The sequence below is a fragment of the Mytilus edulis genome, chromosome 4 (genome assembly GCF_963676685.1).
Source record: "Mytilus edulis chromosome 4, xbMytEdul2.2, whole genome shotgun sequence".
Lineage (NCBI taxonomy): Eukaryota > Metazoa > Mollusca > Bivalvia > Mytilida > Mytilidae > Mytilus > Mytilus edulis.
In genome coordinates, this window is record NC_092347.1 from 9,846,177 (window position 1) to 9,861,240 (window position 15,064).

General features: G+C 31.1%; 1 protein-coding gene across 3 annotated transcripts; it reads left to right on the top strand.

Annotated features, from left to right (window-relative positions):
- Positions 1–928: 928 nt before the first annotated feature.
- On the top strand, positions 929–9,824 carry LOC139518899 (uncharacterized). 3 transcript variants are annotated; one of them, XM_071310574.1, is made up of 6 exons: positions 929–1,008; positions 4,756–4,821; positions 5,251–6,888; positions 7,982–8,368; positions 8,878–8,924; positions 9,655–9,824. In XM_071310574.1, exons 2-6 carry the CDS (start codon positions 4,764–4,766, stop codon positions 9,655–9,657), a joined length of 2,133 nt encoding a protein of 710 aa, XP_071166675.1. In that variant the 5' UTR covers positions 929–1,008; positions 4,756–4,763; the 3' UTR covers positions 9,658–9,824. The 3 variants fall into 3 exon arrangements, with proteins under 3 accessions (XP_071166675.1, XP_071166673.1, XP_071166674.1); XM_071310572.1 differs by lacking the exon at positions 929–1,008 and adding an exon at positions 4,214–4,331; XM_071310573.1 differs by lacking the exon at positions 929–1,008 and adding an exon at positions 4,381–4,492.
- Positions 9,825–15,064: the final 5,240 nt, after the last annotated feature.

Sequence of the window (15,064 nt, forward strand, 5' to 3'; positions counted from 1 at the left end):
CTTAAACGATGTACATAGTAATCAGGTAAGGTTTAAAATCAACAACATAAGGAGATGAAAAATGACAAATTACTAGATTATTGGAATACCTTGTCGATATATTTTCATCTGCAATTAAAATAAAGGCAACAGTAGTATACCGCTGTTCAAAAGTTATCAATCGATTTGAAGAAAATAAAAGCTTGTATGGCTTGCCAAACCTGCCGCTTATATGCAATGTTTTTCTAAAAGTTTATGATGGACATACATTTTCTTTGGGAGTATTTTTGACGTTGCTCGTAATAAATAGAAGGTTTTTAGCAAAAACCCTCTGGCAAAAATTAGTTCTCGATTCATCCTAATGTCCTGATAAACGGCAAAAAAATAGAATTTCAAAATTGATATGATCTCATTAGTTATAGGTTTGAGTACTGAGATGACTGCTTATGTCAAAGTCGAGGTTCAAGTGTAAACACATTAAAGCATTTTATTCACTGTTGTTTACTTCCGGAATTTTAGGTTCGTCATTAGATCTGAATAAAAGTTTGTATCTAATTGATTTACTTGGTACGATCGGTTCAAATAGCATGTTGGAAAACCCCCCAGATCTTACTTTATGACGTAGGGGGTCCAGATAGTCATGTTTTTATATGTTGCGTTACATTTTATACCGAGTCATAAAGTTATTGCAAGTATTCAAGCACAATTTGTCGTCCACTATGATTGAAACATAAACTGGTTTACTGTTGACAGAGAAAACAACGAACAAGTAGAAACTTTGTTAACAGACACAATGGAGACAATTATTTCATAAGAAATTCTAATTAATTCAATAAGTAATTTAAATTAATTTTGTTTCTTGTCGTGATTTAATTATGCATTTTACTGCATTGAAAATTAACCTTCAACCGCAAGTTGAAATTGATTTGAGTTATATATATCTTTTAAACACGTACGTATCATTAATCAAAACATTTAACGTCAAAAGTTTTGCTGGTTACCTACCTTGATTGACTCTTCTTCGCCGGGGTAAGTAGTATTAATGATTTTTGTATGATTTCATGGTATCCGGTTTTTATTTATCGTTATTGATATATACAAATATATTCATAAAGTTGTTATACTGTGGTTTCTCGAGAGGAAAACTTTACGTAAAATTCCGCGGATACGCGAAAAAAAAAAAAAAAAGAGATGGGACGAAAAAGTTTCGTCATTTTTATATTACCAAATTATAATTATCTTTTGAAAAGCTTTTTTATTTTGAAGGTTCTGACCCATGTTTAACCGGGAGAACTCTTATATGACTATTTCTTTTTACCAAATGTTTTATATTTCAAATAATGCAAAACCTACTTGGATTGTTTTGTAGAGCGCTCATTTCATGGTTGACATAATAGATACGCAAAAGATACTTTAATAGGTCATTAACATTTTCATATAAATTTTACAAAAAATATCGACATGCCAATACCTACGATACGAATTTCGACAAAATTACATCTTTATGCTTTATGAAAAAAATCTTTATCAGTCAAACAAATTGCATCAGATTTCATATCAACATGGAAGGTAAATTGTCGGATAAAAAAATGAGGAAATATGGTGCATTAATCTAAAACAATCCTTTACTGTAGGATACATTTTTACAGGGACCACTAGAATAGGAAGAAATTATTTAAAGAATAAGAAGCGTAAATAAAACAATATAGTGGATTAACATTGATGCATTGCTGCACTTTTTATAAAAACAAACAAATGTATTGTACATACATGTACACATGCACATACACAATTGAAGTTAATTAACTGGAACACTTTTTTTTACTGGAAAAAATTTTCATACACAGTTTATGTTTATTTCTATTTCATTAAATATTGACGTAAATAAACTCATCATAGATACCAGGATTAAATTGTATTTACGCCAGACGAGCGTTTCGTCTACAAAAAGAATCATAAGTGACGCTCGAATTCAAAAAAATTAAAAAGGCCAAATGAAGTTGAAGAGTAAAATGATGGGTGCATTCCTTAATTGACTTTCATAATTTTATTGATTTCTGTATTCTATAGTTCATACATGTAGGTGTCAACTTTTCAAACCACTCTAAGGATATATAACATTCAAGCTGATGATTTTCCGTAGAACATATCCAAGATATTTAGCTACTTTTTGTCAATCAAAGTTCAATTAATTTACTTATTAAATAACATTCTAATTCAGTTTGGAACATTACGTAACAGTGCAAAAAAAAAAAAAAACCCAAAAAAAAACACTAACCCCCCAGTGTTTAAACTTTTAACACCAAAATAAATAAATTAATTAATATACTACCCTTACATACTGGTTAAAAGAATTAAAGGAGACTCCCTTCGATATTTAAAAGAATTAACAATTGAAGTTTTCTTCATTCCATTTTAACGATACATTCCTTAGAGTGAGATACCATTATAGTTAATAAGCCATATCACTATTGAAAGATTTTACATGGAACTGCAGCAATGTATGTATCTCTTAATAAAGTAATACATTTATCTTTTGTATTTTCTGAACCATTATTGAATTTTTTCTTTCAACCTAAAGGTACACTTTTGAGTATGTAAAAAGCATGTAAAACCGATAATTAATTGATTACTAGCTGTACAATGTCATGTGGCAAATAGTTTATGCATGTTTTAGACGAGAGCAAAGGAGTAGGTTCGGTAACGGCCGATTTTGTCCTCAAACTTCAGGTTCGGCTGATGAAAGATGTTTGACACTTTTTACTGTGTCTACTTCAGTCGATTCAATTAGTTTATGTGAAAGATTTCAGCTGATTTAGTCCTGAAAGACGCTCAAATTCAAGCTTATTTATGAAAAATCTATCAAATATGCCATACTATGTCACTTGTCAGATGGTTTTCGTCAAAAACGAAAGTGGCCGCATCCGTGTTCACTCCCATCCCTTATATATGTTATGCATTAGCATCAAATACAACTTAAATTTAAATATTAAGTGTGTTGCCATTTTCATTTAAGACGGAAACCGTCCAAAATTTTACTCAGATCATGCTAAAAGTATGAAGATTTCAGTAATTTAACATGATTTAATGATGCTAATACCCGATACATGTGCACTGTATTGTCAAAAACAGTCCATATTTATGTTTATGTAACATAAGTAATCTACTTTCAAATAAAAAAGTTTTCAATTTAACAGTTTTGAAAAGCTGCTATATTTTGGGGCCAAAAACGTTCTTATTGGACCTACTCCTATACAATATTTATATAAAGTACGTCCTACAATAAGAGTCGTGCGGGATAAAAGTCGGGTAATAATGACTGCAACTTGAAAATGAGAGTCTTTTGAAAAGGGACAGCAATTTTGCATTGTAACATGTTATCGACGTACCCCTCAAAGAGGTGTTGTAAGGGTTCTTAATATAAAGAAAGCATATTCCCCCCTTTTCACAAGGGTTTGGAATTAACGTCCCTATGCTGACCGGACGTGGCTGCGTATTTACACTTTACACACAGCTAAATGTCCAACTTTTGCAAATGTTTAACTTTCGGACGGTAGATGATCAAGGGTGAGAATATTTCTATTCCCTAGTCGCTCTTGGGAGGTTGTAATCGACGTAAAATATTAATCAAATTTACAATTAAAATTTCTCTAAAAAAGATATGGTGTTGCTACATTAATGTCAGTGTTTATGTTTGTATAAATAATTAAAGTGTTAGATTTTGATGGATTGAGAATAAAAAAATGATTTTTATTGCTTTAAAAAGTGACGACGTTACGCCAATTTGAAAGTTTTTTTATTTTCTTCTTAATACCACTGTAACTAATGAATAAACCCTTCTTTACAAATCCTACTCTTTTAATTATTTTACATCATTCAAATAGTTTTCCAAGTGGCAAACACTTTTCGATTTGAAATATTAATATTCTACATGTATGTACTAGATTTAGAGAAATGAGTTATTAAAGATAACGTTGATATAGTTTTTGAAAGATTTCATTGTAATTGTATACATATAATGAAATATTTACTGATTTTTTCATTGAATACTATTTTAGCATTTAAAAAAAATGATAAAGAGTCTAGTACGCATAGTTTAAACTTAGTTGGCATACTCATCCATAATGACGCCAAATAATTAGTGGGTGTATACCATTAATTAGGGAATCGGAATAAATTGAATAATTACTTAAAATTACAATCCTAAATTGAAAATAAAATAAACAATTGACACCGGATGTCATATAAAATGAATAATGTTCTTATGAACATTAATGAAACACACGTTCTAAGAAAGTATAAGATAGGCAAAAACGAACCTCACAAATGTCATTGCGCTGTTTTAACTACAGGTATTTATTTGTTTTCATCAATGACCTAACCTATAAGTGACGCAGTGACAGTCGTCAACACTTACAAACTAATGAATTATGTATTTCCTCGTTGACTTATTAATAAATATGTTTGAATGAACACTTGTTTTCAATTTGACAAGGAGTCTTTAACTTGAAAGGTGAGATCGTATAAGCATATTGTCTCGTCTTATTTATTTAAATCAATTTTAAAAGAAGTTAACCTTTTTGGTTTTTGAATTTTGTTACGTATAAACAAATATTATTATTTTATTTAGAGAGTATGCGTTAAATTATATAATCAATTTGTCTGATATTTTATTGGTTATATTTTAATATAATTTTGCTTCGTTAGTTATCATCTTTTTCGTTTATATGTAATATGTATATATTTCTTTTTACAACATCTTATTCATCATTTCAGTTAACAATATGACAAGAATAGTATTTTTCGTCGTCTTAGCAGTTTTCTTTTCTGTTGACGGATCAGGTAAATAATAATTATGAAGTTTTAATAACCTAAGTTATCTATATCATTGTTTCTTAAATCTAAAAATAATACGCCTATTTAAACAACTTAATACTCTAAATATCATCTTATCTTTTATTACTAACGTAGCAAATATCTAAGTTCAATTGATTGTTTCCTTTAAAGATACAAATTTAATTTCAACATGTTTTTTTCTTTGCCAATCTCAGATTACAGCCTCTACTTTTGAAATGCGTAAAAAATCTTTTCAACCTTCACTGTTATTTTTATTGGATAAATGATAAATGCAATAAAATTTGAAGATAATAATACTTGAAAATATAATTGAGAGCATTTTTATTGACAAAAATTTTGCAAGGTATTCTATGATACCTATGAAAGACGATTTGGCTACAAAATAATATCGCATTGATCTTTCTTTTATTAAAGAGTTATCTGGTCAACAACAAGAAATGCACCAAATTAGCTTCCCGTCTGATAACTTCAACGCGGGAAATGGTATTATACAGCATCGTGGACATTTAAGCGGTGTTGATTTTAGTCAAGGAACTCTCAACAATGTCGGTAACAGAGGCGACCAACCGCAACAACCGAAACACATTTCACAACCTAGTGATGACTATACTGCACAAGAAAAGTTATCACAGAATCATCGTTTATCAGCTGGCGTTGATTTTAGTCAAGAAACTCTAAAAACTATGGTTGATAAAAAGGACAAACCGCAACATCAGATAATGGATGACGTTTCACCTACTCATGGTGTATCAATTACACAGCACGGTATGACCGTGGCTTGGCCGACTACGGGAGATGTCCAACCACGTGACCCAGTTCTTGACAATCATTTTAAATTAAGTCAACCAGGATTGAGTTCAATGCAGATGAAAAATGCAGCAAATTATGTTTTGGTTCCTAGGGATTATGTATTGGACCCTGGAGCAGATATAAATCCATTCGGCTTTAAAGTTCGTTCGCTTGTCCATTCAGCAAAACGAAACGTTGTCAAACACTCATCAACTCAAATAAAAGACATACCAAGTTCCAATTTTCAAGACCAAGTTATGGGCCAACAACATCGTCTAAGTTTATCTCCAGTTCTTAATCAGCATATGTCAACAAAACAAAAAGTAGTTGAAGACTTGCCAGCTCAACACAAAGACATATCAAGTTCTAATTTTCAAGACCAAGTTATGGGCCAACAACATCGTCTTAGTTTATCTCCATTTCTGAATCAACATGCATCAACAAAACAAAAAGTTGTTCATACAGTTCAAGACTCGTCAGCTCAACACAAAGACATATCAAGTTCTAAGTTCCAAGACAATGTTATGGGCCAACAGAACCGTCTTAGTTTATCATCATATGGTAATCAACACTCGTCAACTAAACAAAACGTTGTCCATGCAGCAGTTAAAGAACCGCCAATTCATCACAAAGACATATTAAGTTCTAATTTTCAAGACAATGTTATGGGCCACCAAAACCCTCTTAGCTTATCACCATTTCGTAATCAACACTCGTCGACTAAACAAAACGTTGTCCACGCAGTTCAAGATTCGCCAATTCAACAGAAAGCCGTTTTTAATTCTAATTTCCAAGACAATGCTATGAACCAACAGCATCGTCTTCCTTTGTCGCCATTTCGTAAGCAACAAAATTTAAAGTTTGAAGCACCAATGACAGACTATAACTTAAGATCGTCTAAATTCGATTCCCACTTTCAGCAAAAAAATCCCGAATCACGTATGATGCAAAAGCCTAATTCTGTATTACTACCAATTGGTAACCAACAACATTTTCAGTTAAACGCACCAGTGGAACTTCATAATTTAAAAGATATACCAGCATCTCAAGATGCCGGAATACAAATGGCCGTTGATGAGGCATGGTCAAATCAAATCGGAAAACCGACAGAGCCATCATTTAAAAGGAACAATATGTTTAACAATAAACTATCCAGGTTTAATGGTTTGAGGGTATTAATCGCAGAACAGAATAAAGGATCACAATTTCACCCCCGCCAGCAACGCAGAGGACGAAAAACAGTACATAAAAAAAGACAAGCAGGTAATTTAAAAACCATGTAATGAATATTTCTCAATATTCTACATTCCAAATGCAAGTTTATTATTTTCTATATGTTTATTCTTTATATCAATGTCACGTACAATACCAGGCCAATAATTTCACAAATCCACGTCGTTTCGAATCTGTTGGCAATCATATCACACTTCCTTATTTTACAAGACTGTCCACTGACTGGACAGAAATTGTTTCAAAAGTTTTCTTGTGTTCTTACTTTAATCAATCTGGTCTGTCTAAGTGTTGTTTCGGTTAAATTTTATGAACAACCTTTTAAAAACTGCGTACGAATAAGAAATGTACATATTATACACAAAGACCCAAACTGCTTTGACACCCATATGTTTAGTTTCATCTTCAAATAAGAATTTTTGTAATGTACTATGTTTTATTCATACTCAGAAACACCATTTTTCTTTTTATATGATGGGCGAATGATATTTTGTGGGGAAAATTAGAAGTAGAAGTTATACTTGAAACTGTCATATCAAATTAACTACTAATTTCCGTAAGATTTTCGTCAACATTTTGTCCTTATTGTGTTCAAGTATTTCTATGAGAACTAGCAGTGAACAGCAATCCAAAATGTTTAGTTTTTTTTTATCACAACAGCGATTTTTATTCATATGATCGTTGTTTTGTTTTTTTTAAAGAAAACTACTGTTCAAATGAACCTTATTTTCAAAATCGGCACTTGAGAAGTAAAAAACGATAATTTGGCAAATAAGAGGATTAAAAAATGTTGGAAATCATATATATCAAATGATTAAAAGAAGTTTGCATAGATGTAGTTTTACGGGTTATTTGTTCGAATTTAACCACCATGATACGATATGAATATAATATTTAGGATTCGCGATAAAGAGCCTGTTTTAATAATTTTTTCAAGGTCCAAAAATAAAAGAAAACAAATACGTCTTTGTTATGTATATGCATCCCCAATTGATTTCCTTCGTTTGAATATTTTATTACTTCTTTTCAGTTCTCTATCTCATTCTGTTTCATTTCAAAATCTTTGCTGAAATATTTAAAATCAACATAATAATTGGGATTAATTGAGTTGCATTTTTGTTTTCAGTTAGAAAAGTAAACCTTGCTAGTCATCGGGAAACTGTTAATTTCGCCAAGTTGGCTCCTACTCTAGCATCAGGTAGGGCTTTCCAATCTAGATCGGGCAATTCACTACATGGGAAGTCGATTTCATCAGCGTCAAACACTAAAATTGCTTCAGCTTCCAACAGACATGTAGGAGGAAGTCAATTTGACAAAAACAGAGTACCATCAGTGAGCGGTAAAACATTTGGAGAAAAATCAATACCGGCGATGCAGAACAGAGGCTTTTTCCCACAGCAGGCAGCGACAGCAACAACCAATACGAAAGACGTTACCCGAAAACAGTTACCACCAATGTCAGAAATTTTTGGTGGAGCTTCCTTGTATAAACGTCGACCACAAGTTATTAAATGTAATTATTTATCGTTATTTTTAAATATTGATCGTGTTGATCTAAGCAGTGTTCCTTGAAGCTATCAATATATGTATTCTAGATAATCATACAACCAAGTTTCTGAATATATATACCTTTATGTCGCTTTATCATCAATTTATTTTCAAATCTTTAAAAGTGACATTTTTATTTGACAATAGAATCGGCTAGATCCAAATTTCATATGAGGAAACAACTAAATCTTCTATGAGCCACGCCTTCTATGAGCCACGCCTTTTAAATGAGAAAGACATGTGTATGACACATTACATTGAGTTAACTACTTTCAGGAGATTTTTTGTCCTAATCGCAAAATGCAAGGATTTTTTTCTTCATTCTTCAACTTTACACGTTTTATCGTAAGTTGTAATCATATCTGTCATCTATATGAATAATGAAGATAGATAACGGATTATAACAAAAGTGTTGCATTTCGTATGTTTTGTTATTCATATAGTTTAAAATCTTTTTTATATATATCGTTGCAGTTTTCCATATGAATCCGAAGACGAAAGGTCTATTAAGTTTCAAAGGGGTACGTAATTTATATATGACAGGAACATACTTGATAATACTTTTTCAAAATGAAAAAAAAAAATACACATATTATATTGAGACCGCTAATGTGTAGTATAATTGATTCAAGCGAAAGAAAGTTTATAGAAGCATAGATGCATATTTGATAGGAAAAAAGTACTCCGAAATTTATACTTGGTGTGTACACATGTAATTGTTTACATCTTATATCATACTAATCATAATACCTCTTTAAACAAAGTTTTAAAAGAATGGACTATTCACCAAACAAAAAATAAAGATAAAAAAATTACACACAAAACGAATAGACATACTGGTTATGATTTTACATGTACCTGTATACTGAGAAACACATATTATATATTCTTTAAGTAAGGGACTTCCAGACAACGAATAACCGGATGCATGTTACAAGAAACATGAACGGTACCAGATGTGTATTTCGACGATTCGTGTATCTTCATTGATGCTCGCGCTTAAAGTATTTAAAAATTTAAAACGTTTTAAAAATACTAAGTATAGCCCAAACCTGTCAAGGAATCAAAACGTTGCACGAGGAAGATTGGTCCTTAATTTAAATAATTTTCATAGAAATGTTATTTTTCATGAGAAAAGTTTTGTTACAAAGAGGAAAAAACCCAAACAAATGGAAAGATACAAGAATATCAAAACCTTTTATAATTATCATTCTTTCTTTTGATTTCTTATATATCTATATTTTTTTTCAGTGAGAAATGTTAATATTGAAAGAAAGACAACTGCGAAAATACTGTGATATCTTGATGCGAAAATCCAAAGACTAGACACTTTACTTTTACTTTTTATTTCGTTTATGCTATAACCATTGTATATAAACATATCATTATTTATTTACAAATATAAAATCTATTACCAAGAATTTTTAGTTGTCTCAATTTTATGAATTTATTTACTTTAAGAAAAGCAGGCGAAACAGTGTGTGATATAATTTAAAATCTAGATTAACTAGGTTAAAACCATAGTTAATGTTTTATGTTAAAAGAACCTTAGTACTCTGTTGAAATGATACTGGAACAGATTAAAAAAAAAAATGCCGTCTTTACAAACATTAAAGTTTCATCACTTTTACTGAAATCAGCTTATTAAGTGAAAGATGTTTTATTCATACGTTGATATTGAATTTATTATCAAAGTGTCCTTTTTTTTTTATTTCAGTTCCAAGTTTCAAAATCTAATAAAGACATAAAATTGTTTTCTTTCTTGATTTTCCCTGAATAGGCCCTTGCTATTTCACAAAAAAAAGACGCAAAAAGAACACTTATTTGTAGATCACAGCAGAACATATAAATTTGTCTACAGGTCTTCTGAAAAAATCATTAGAGTACATATACCACCCCCGTTTAGTGTGCAATACGACATTTCTCTTCTCTCTTCAGTATAATTTTTAATATTTAAAACTCATACCCCGCACATTTAAATGTCAAGGGTTAAAATATAGTTTATCACACTGAATGCAGTGGTAGAATATATGGGCAAGCCGTATTTCACTTATCAAAAAAAAAAAAGATCGAATGATTTCGTAGACAAAAACTCCATTTCCTATCTTATTCATAGTAACATGTCATAAGTCATCAGTTTAAAGAGGTTGACATAGTCTTTTTATGAAGCCAAGGAAAAAGAAATGTATGTCAGTTCATTTTGACTCATTCGTTTATAATCTTAGTGTTTTGAAATGACAAAGAAAAAGAAAATTTTAATTTTATTTCTGTATTTTTCCGAATTATTGTTTCGTAAATAGATATATAGATGTGACTTTTAATTTTTCTGAGTCAATTTCATTAATTTATGAACTCTTTTTGTAAAGAAAACAAGAGGGACACTTATTTATTTCCTTACTAGTGTGTCCTTACAATATAATTAAAATGTAGAACTACGACTGCGCTTTATTATATTGAGTATAACAAAATCAAAGTTCTATATTTTAATTAGATTGGTTTCCATAGAAGGAATGAACTCATGTGATTAATTCTGTCCATCATTGTTTCGATTTCAGTGTAGTTAAGGTGGAAACTTATCAACAATAACATTATTTAATTTCAGTCAATTAAAGACATGTAAGACATATTTTTTATACGAAAAAAAGACATTAATAAATATTGGAGTTTTACGTATAACTTATACATTGTACTTCGGATAAAAGTTTGTTTCCAGAAAATGCCTCTGATCACAAAATTGGACACATATTCAATTCGTTGCATATATTATAGAGTAAATAGAACAACAAATGGAAGTTTTTAACGACCTTAACTGCCTATAAAGCCCTTGCACGGTCGGTATATAGAATACAACCATCCACATTCTATATTAGTCTGTCCCAAGTCAGGAGCCTGTAATTAAAGAAAAGTTGTTTGATGCTGTATATCATGTTTATGTTTCGTTTATTGATTTTCAAAATAAATCTGGCTGTTATTTTTTTCTCTCGATTGTGTTGTTTGACATTTGCCATTTTAAGCCTTTTATAGCTAACTATGCGGTATGGTGTGATCATTGTTGAAAGCCGTACGTTGACCCAAAAGCAGTCAACTTCTATGCCATTTGATTTCTTGTGGGGAATTTGCCTGTTGACAGTTTTTCCACATTTTCTAATTATTATAACAAGCAAATATAATACTTATCAGATCTAAACAGCAAAAACAAACAAACAAACAAACAAACGCCAAAAAATATAAAAGTTTAAAGACACGAGAAACCATTCTAATGAAAAATGCGAATATCCAAACGAGATGACAAAGAAGTCGCATTGACGTATCGTATTTGGATGTCAAAGATTTCCGTCTACATCTATTCAGTATAAGGACTAAAACATACACAGTCACGTCTGCTAAGTCTGGTTTTTGTTGACTTTGTTTAATTGGATAAGTGCAAATTTACCTGCGAGAGTAAGTTCTTTGAGCATATAAATAACTCATTGTTTCCTCCCATTAAATAAAGGACCGACACTGATGAAGGCCATTGTAGTCGTTTATCTTATAATGATCAAATGATCCTTATGTTGGCTATCTAATATAATAATCATTAATTAGGACTCTTTGTTTGCACCTGTTATTATTCCAAATCTTCTTATTTTTACATTCAAACATGAAAAAAATAAAACAATCCGGTAAATTGTTCTAAGGTGAACCACTTAAACTTTAAGTCAACGGCTCCCCAAGTTACCATTCGATTGGTCTCATGCATAAACAATACACTGAATTCAAAACTGAACCTGTACCTTCTACGTCATTTGATTTCTTGTGGAGACTTGTTTCATTGGCAACCAGACCTATACTTCTCATTTGTATTAGTATATGTAAGTAGAACGCATTATAGATCGTCCGGTTAAGCTGACTTACTCTTTTCGATAACTGCTGCGGTCAAGTTAAGTGCGAGAAACCGTTAGAAGAATAACTAAAATTGCAATCACACGCAATAATGTCATCCACAACTTGCAACTGCCATGGTAATGGAAACCGTCTGAAAATACTAGAGTCATGAGTTGCATGCATTTTGTTATTTCCATGTTAACGGTTGGCATTTTGAAATCCAAAAAATAAAAAAACAGATTTCGTCTTGGCACATGTCAGATACATGTAACATATAAATACACATTCAATGGGGTCGATATAATATTCTATAAGAAAATGCTATATTAATGTTTGAATGATTGTTCCCATTGGGATCAATGTAAAACTGTTCCCTAGTTTTAATGGTAGTTGGTATTTGGAATTGAAAAGAGGGTTTGCACATCAACACATGACAAGTAACGATTTTACAATGTTTCATAAAAAATGGAACACTTGATTTAACACAATTTGTTTTGTGTTCTTTGCAATGGCATCCATCTTACGAATTTCAAATCTGATTATTATGGTCCTCATAATGTTGCAGTTTTATTAAAATTTTCCAGTAATCTCCGAGAAATATGTTTAACAATAAGTGTGTAAGGAAAACTATGCAAAAATGAAACGTACTACATGTATACGCTGAGTGTCACAACACAAATGCTTGAACCAGATGAAACTTATGAAGTATCCTTTACGAACTCACGATAACTATTTACATGTACCCCTGGGACATGAAAACGCATATTTTTAATATGTGGGAATCAGGACTATTTATAACATATATAACCACTCTGATAAGGTACGGGATGGGGATGACACACGGGGACTCTACTATGGCTTATTCAATTAATATATTGAAATGATCAAAACACATATGTGTTGTAAGGAGAACAAAATCGTATTATTTATTATTATTCCCAAATGGCAGGGAATGGAAATGAGACCTGGGGACTAACCCTGTAGATAATATAATTAACTGACACAAAATAAGTAAATGTATAGTTTAGGATTGAGGATATCAACCTTTTATACGACATAGGAATATTCTTAAAATGACAGACCCTTGAGAATTCCACCCTATATCTCATTCAATTATGTTTTTACCTGTACAAAAAGAACATGTTTTGATTTATAAAGGGTAACTCAACCCAATTGAAGATGTATTAACTTTTCCCAATGGTAAAGGTAATGATAATCCTCGGTGACTTACCTTATATACTAATAAATTAATCTTGACATGATAAATAAAGGCAACAGTAATATGCCATTTTCCAATAGCAATACATCGATTACTTAAACCGAGTGAAACACATCAACTAGAAAAGGAAAATAATGGAAGAACAATACCGAACTGCAACGAAACTAAACGCCAACTTCCATACGAACAATTTAATAATTCATGCCAAATTCCTGACTTGGTACAGGATAAAATGATGGATTGAAGCTGATTTTACTGCTAGCAAATCAAGAATATAAATGGTTAAGGGATTGGATTTCCAACCATATACATACAAAAAGAAGTAAAATCACAAAAATACTGAATCCGCGGAAAATTAAAATCGGAAAGTCCTTAATTAAATGGCAAAATCAAAAGCTCAAACACATTGAACGATTGAATAACAACTGTCATATTCCTGAAGAAAATGGTGGATTAAACCTGGTTTAATAGCCAGCCAAAGCTCTCACTTGTATGACAGTCGCTTCAATACAAGATCTTTGGACTTCTCAAATGGTTAATTGTAGGCATGACTTCTAGCGACTTACACTATATTTCAGATGATTTGTCTTTCATGAAGAACTTTTTTAATTTTTTTTGTGTTATTTGAGAAAAAAATGCTCATTAAAGAAAGATTTAATTTCAGGTCCTTTTTGGTCATTTAGCTTTTCCTTTTATTCAATTCTCATACATCCTTGGCTTTCAAATACTATTCGGCTTTGAGTGTTTCTGAGGAAGCTTAAGGTAAATCCGGAAAAACACATAAAATCTATAACGTGTTATTTTAGTTCTTTCACTTTTACCGTGGAACAATAATTTACAAACCCTTCTTTCAACCATAGAATAATTGAATATTGATGTTCAAGTGATACAAACTATTTCGCTACATTTTTGTAAGGAAATGAATATTACCCCGCAATTTTTTGAACACATTGGTTTTACATAAAACTATTAGCGACCAAATAAGTACGAAACGTGTTAGAGAATTTTTATAATTAGAATATAATTCACTTCTTTTGTGAATCTGAGATAAATTACAAGGAAGTGTGACGACAATTGGGTTTGCCGTTGTAGTTGAATGGACCCTTTGTAAGTTAAATATACATGCAAGTAATATCGGTGAAGTCTCATAAAAGTAATAATGCTGGTAATTTAAGGGTGTTTAAACGTTTTAAAAACATTAATTGCTAAAATGGATAATTATTCAAGTTGGAGATGGAATACAACTGTGGATCTATCAGAGTGGAGTGCGGAATACTCTAAGAGGGTGTTGATAAACAGTGTTATAACTGTACTTTTCCTCCTCATTGGAATTATCGGAAATTTATTGGTCATACTTGTATATTCTTTAAGAATGAAAAAGATCATGACAAATAGATATTTCATCCCAATTTTAGCTGGATTGGATTTATTATCCATATGTATTGGCGCATCATTAAATTTATCCCGGAACTTTCGACAATATACTTTTCCAGGAAGTACGACATGTAAAGTTTTTATCTATATGGCCTATGTATTTACGTATTCGTCTCTTAATATGCTTTTAATCATTGCTGTTCA

Excerpts from the sequence above, each read along its gene's own strand:
- LOC139518899 (XM_071310572.1), top strand. The coding sequence starts at position 4,217 with ATGTCATATAAAATGAATAATGTTCTTATGAACATTAATGAAACACAC. Across the intron at positions 4,332-4,755 it reads TTGCGCTGTTTTAACTACAG|TTAACAATATGACAAGAATA; the intron begins GTATTTATTTGT and ends TCATCATTTCAG. Across the intron at positions 4,822-5,250 it reads CTTTTCTGTTGACGGATCAG|AGTTATCTGGTCAACAACAA; the intron begins GTAAATAATAAT and ends CTTTTATTAAAG.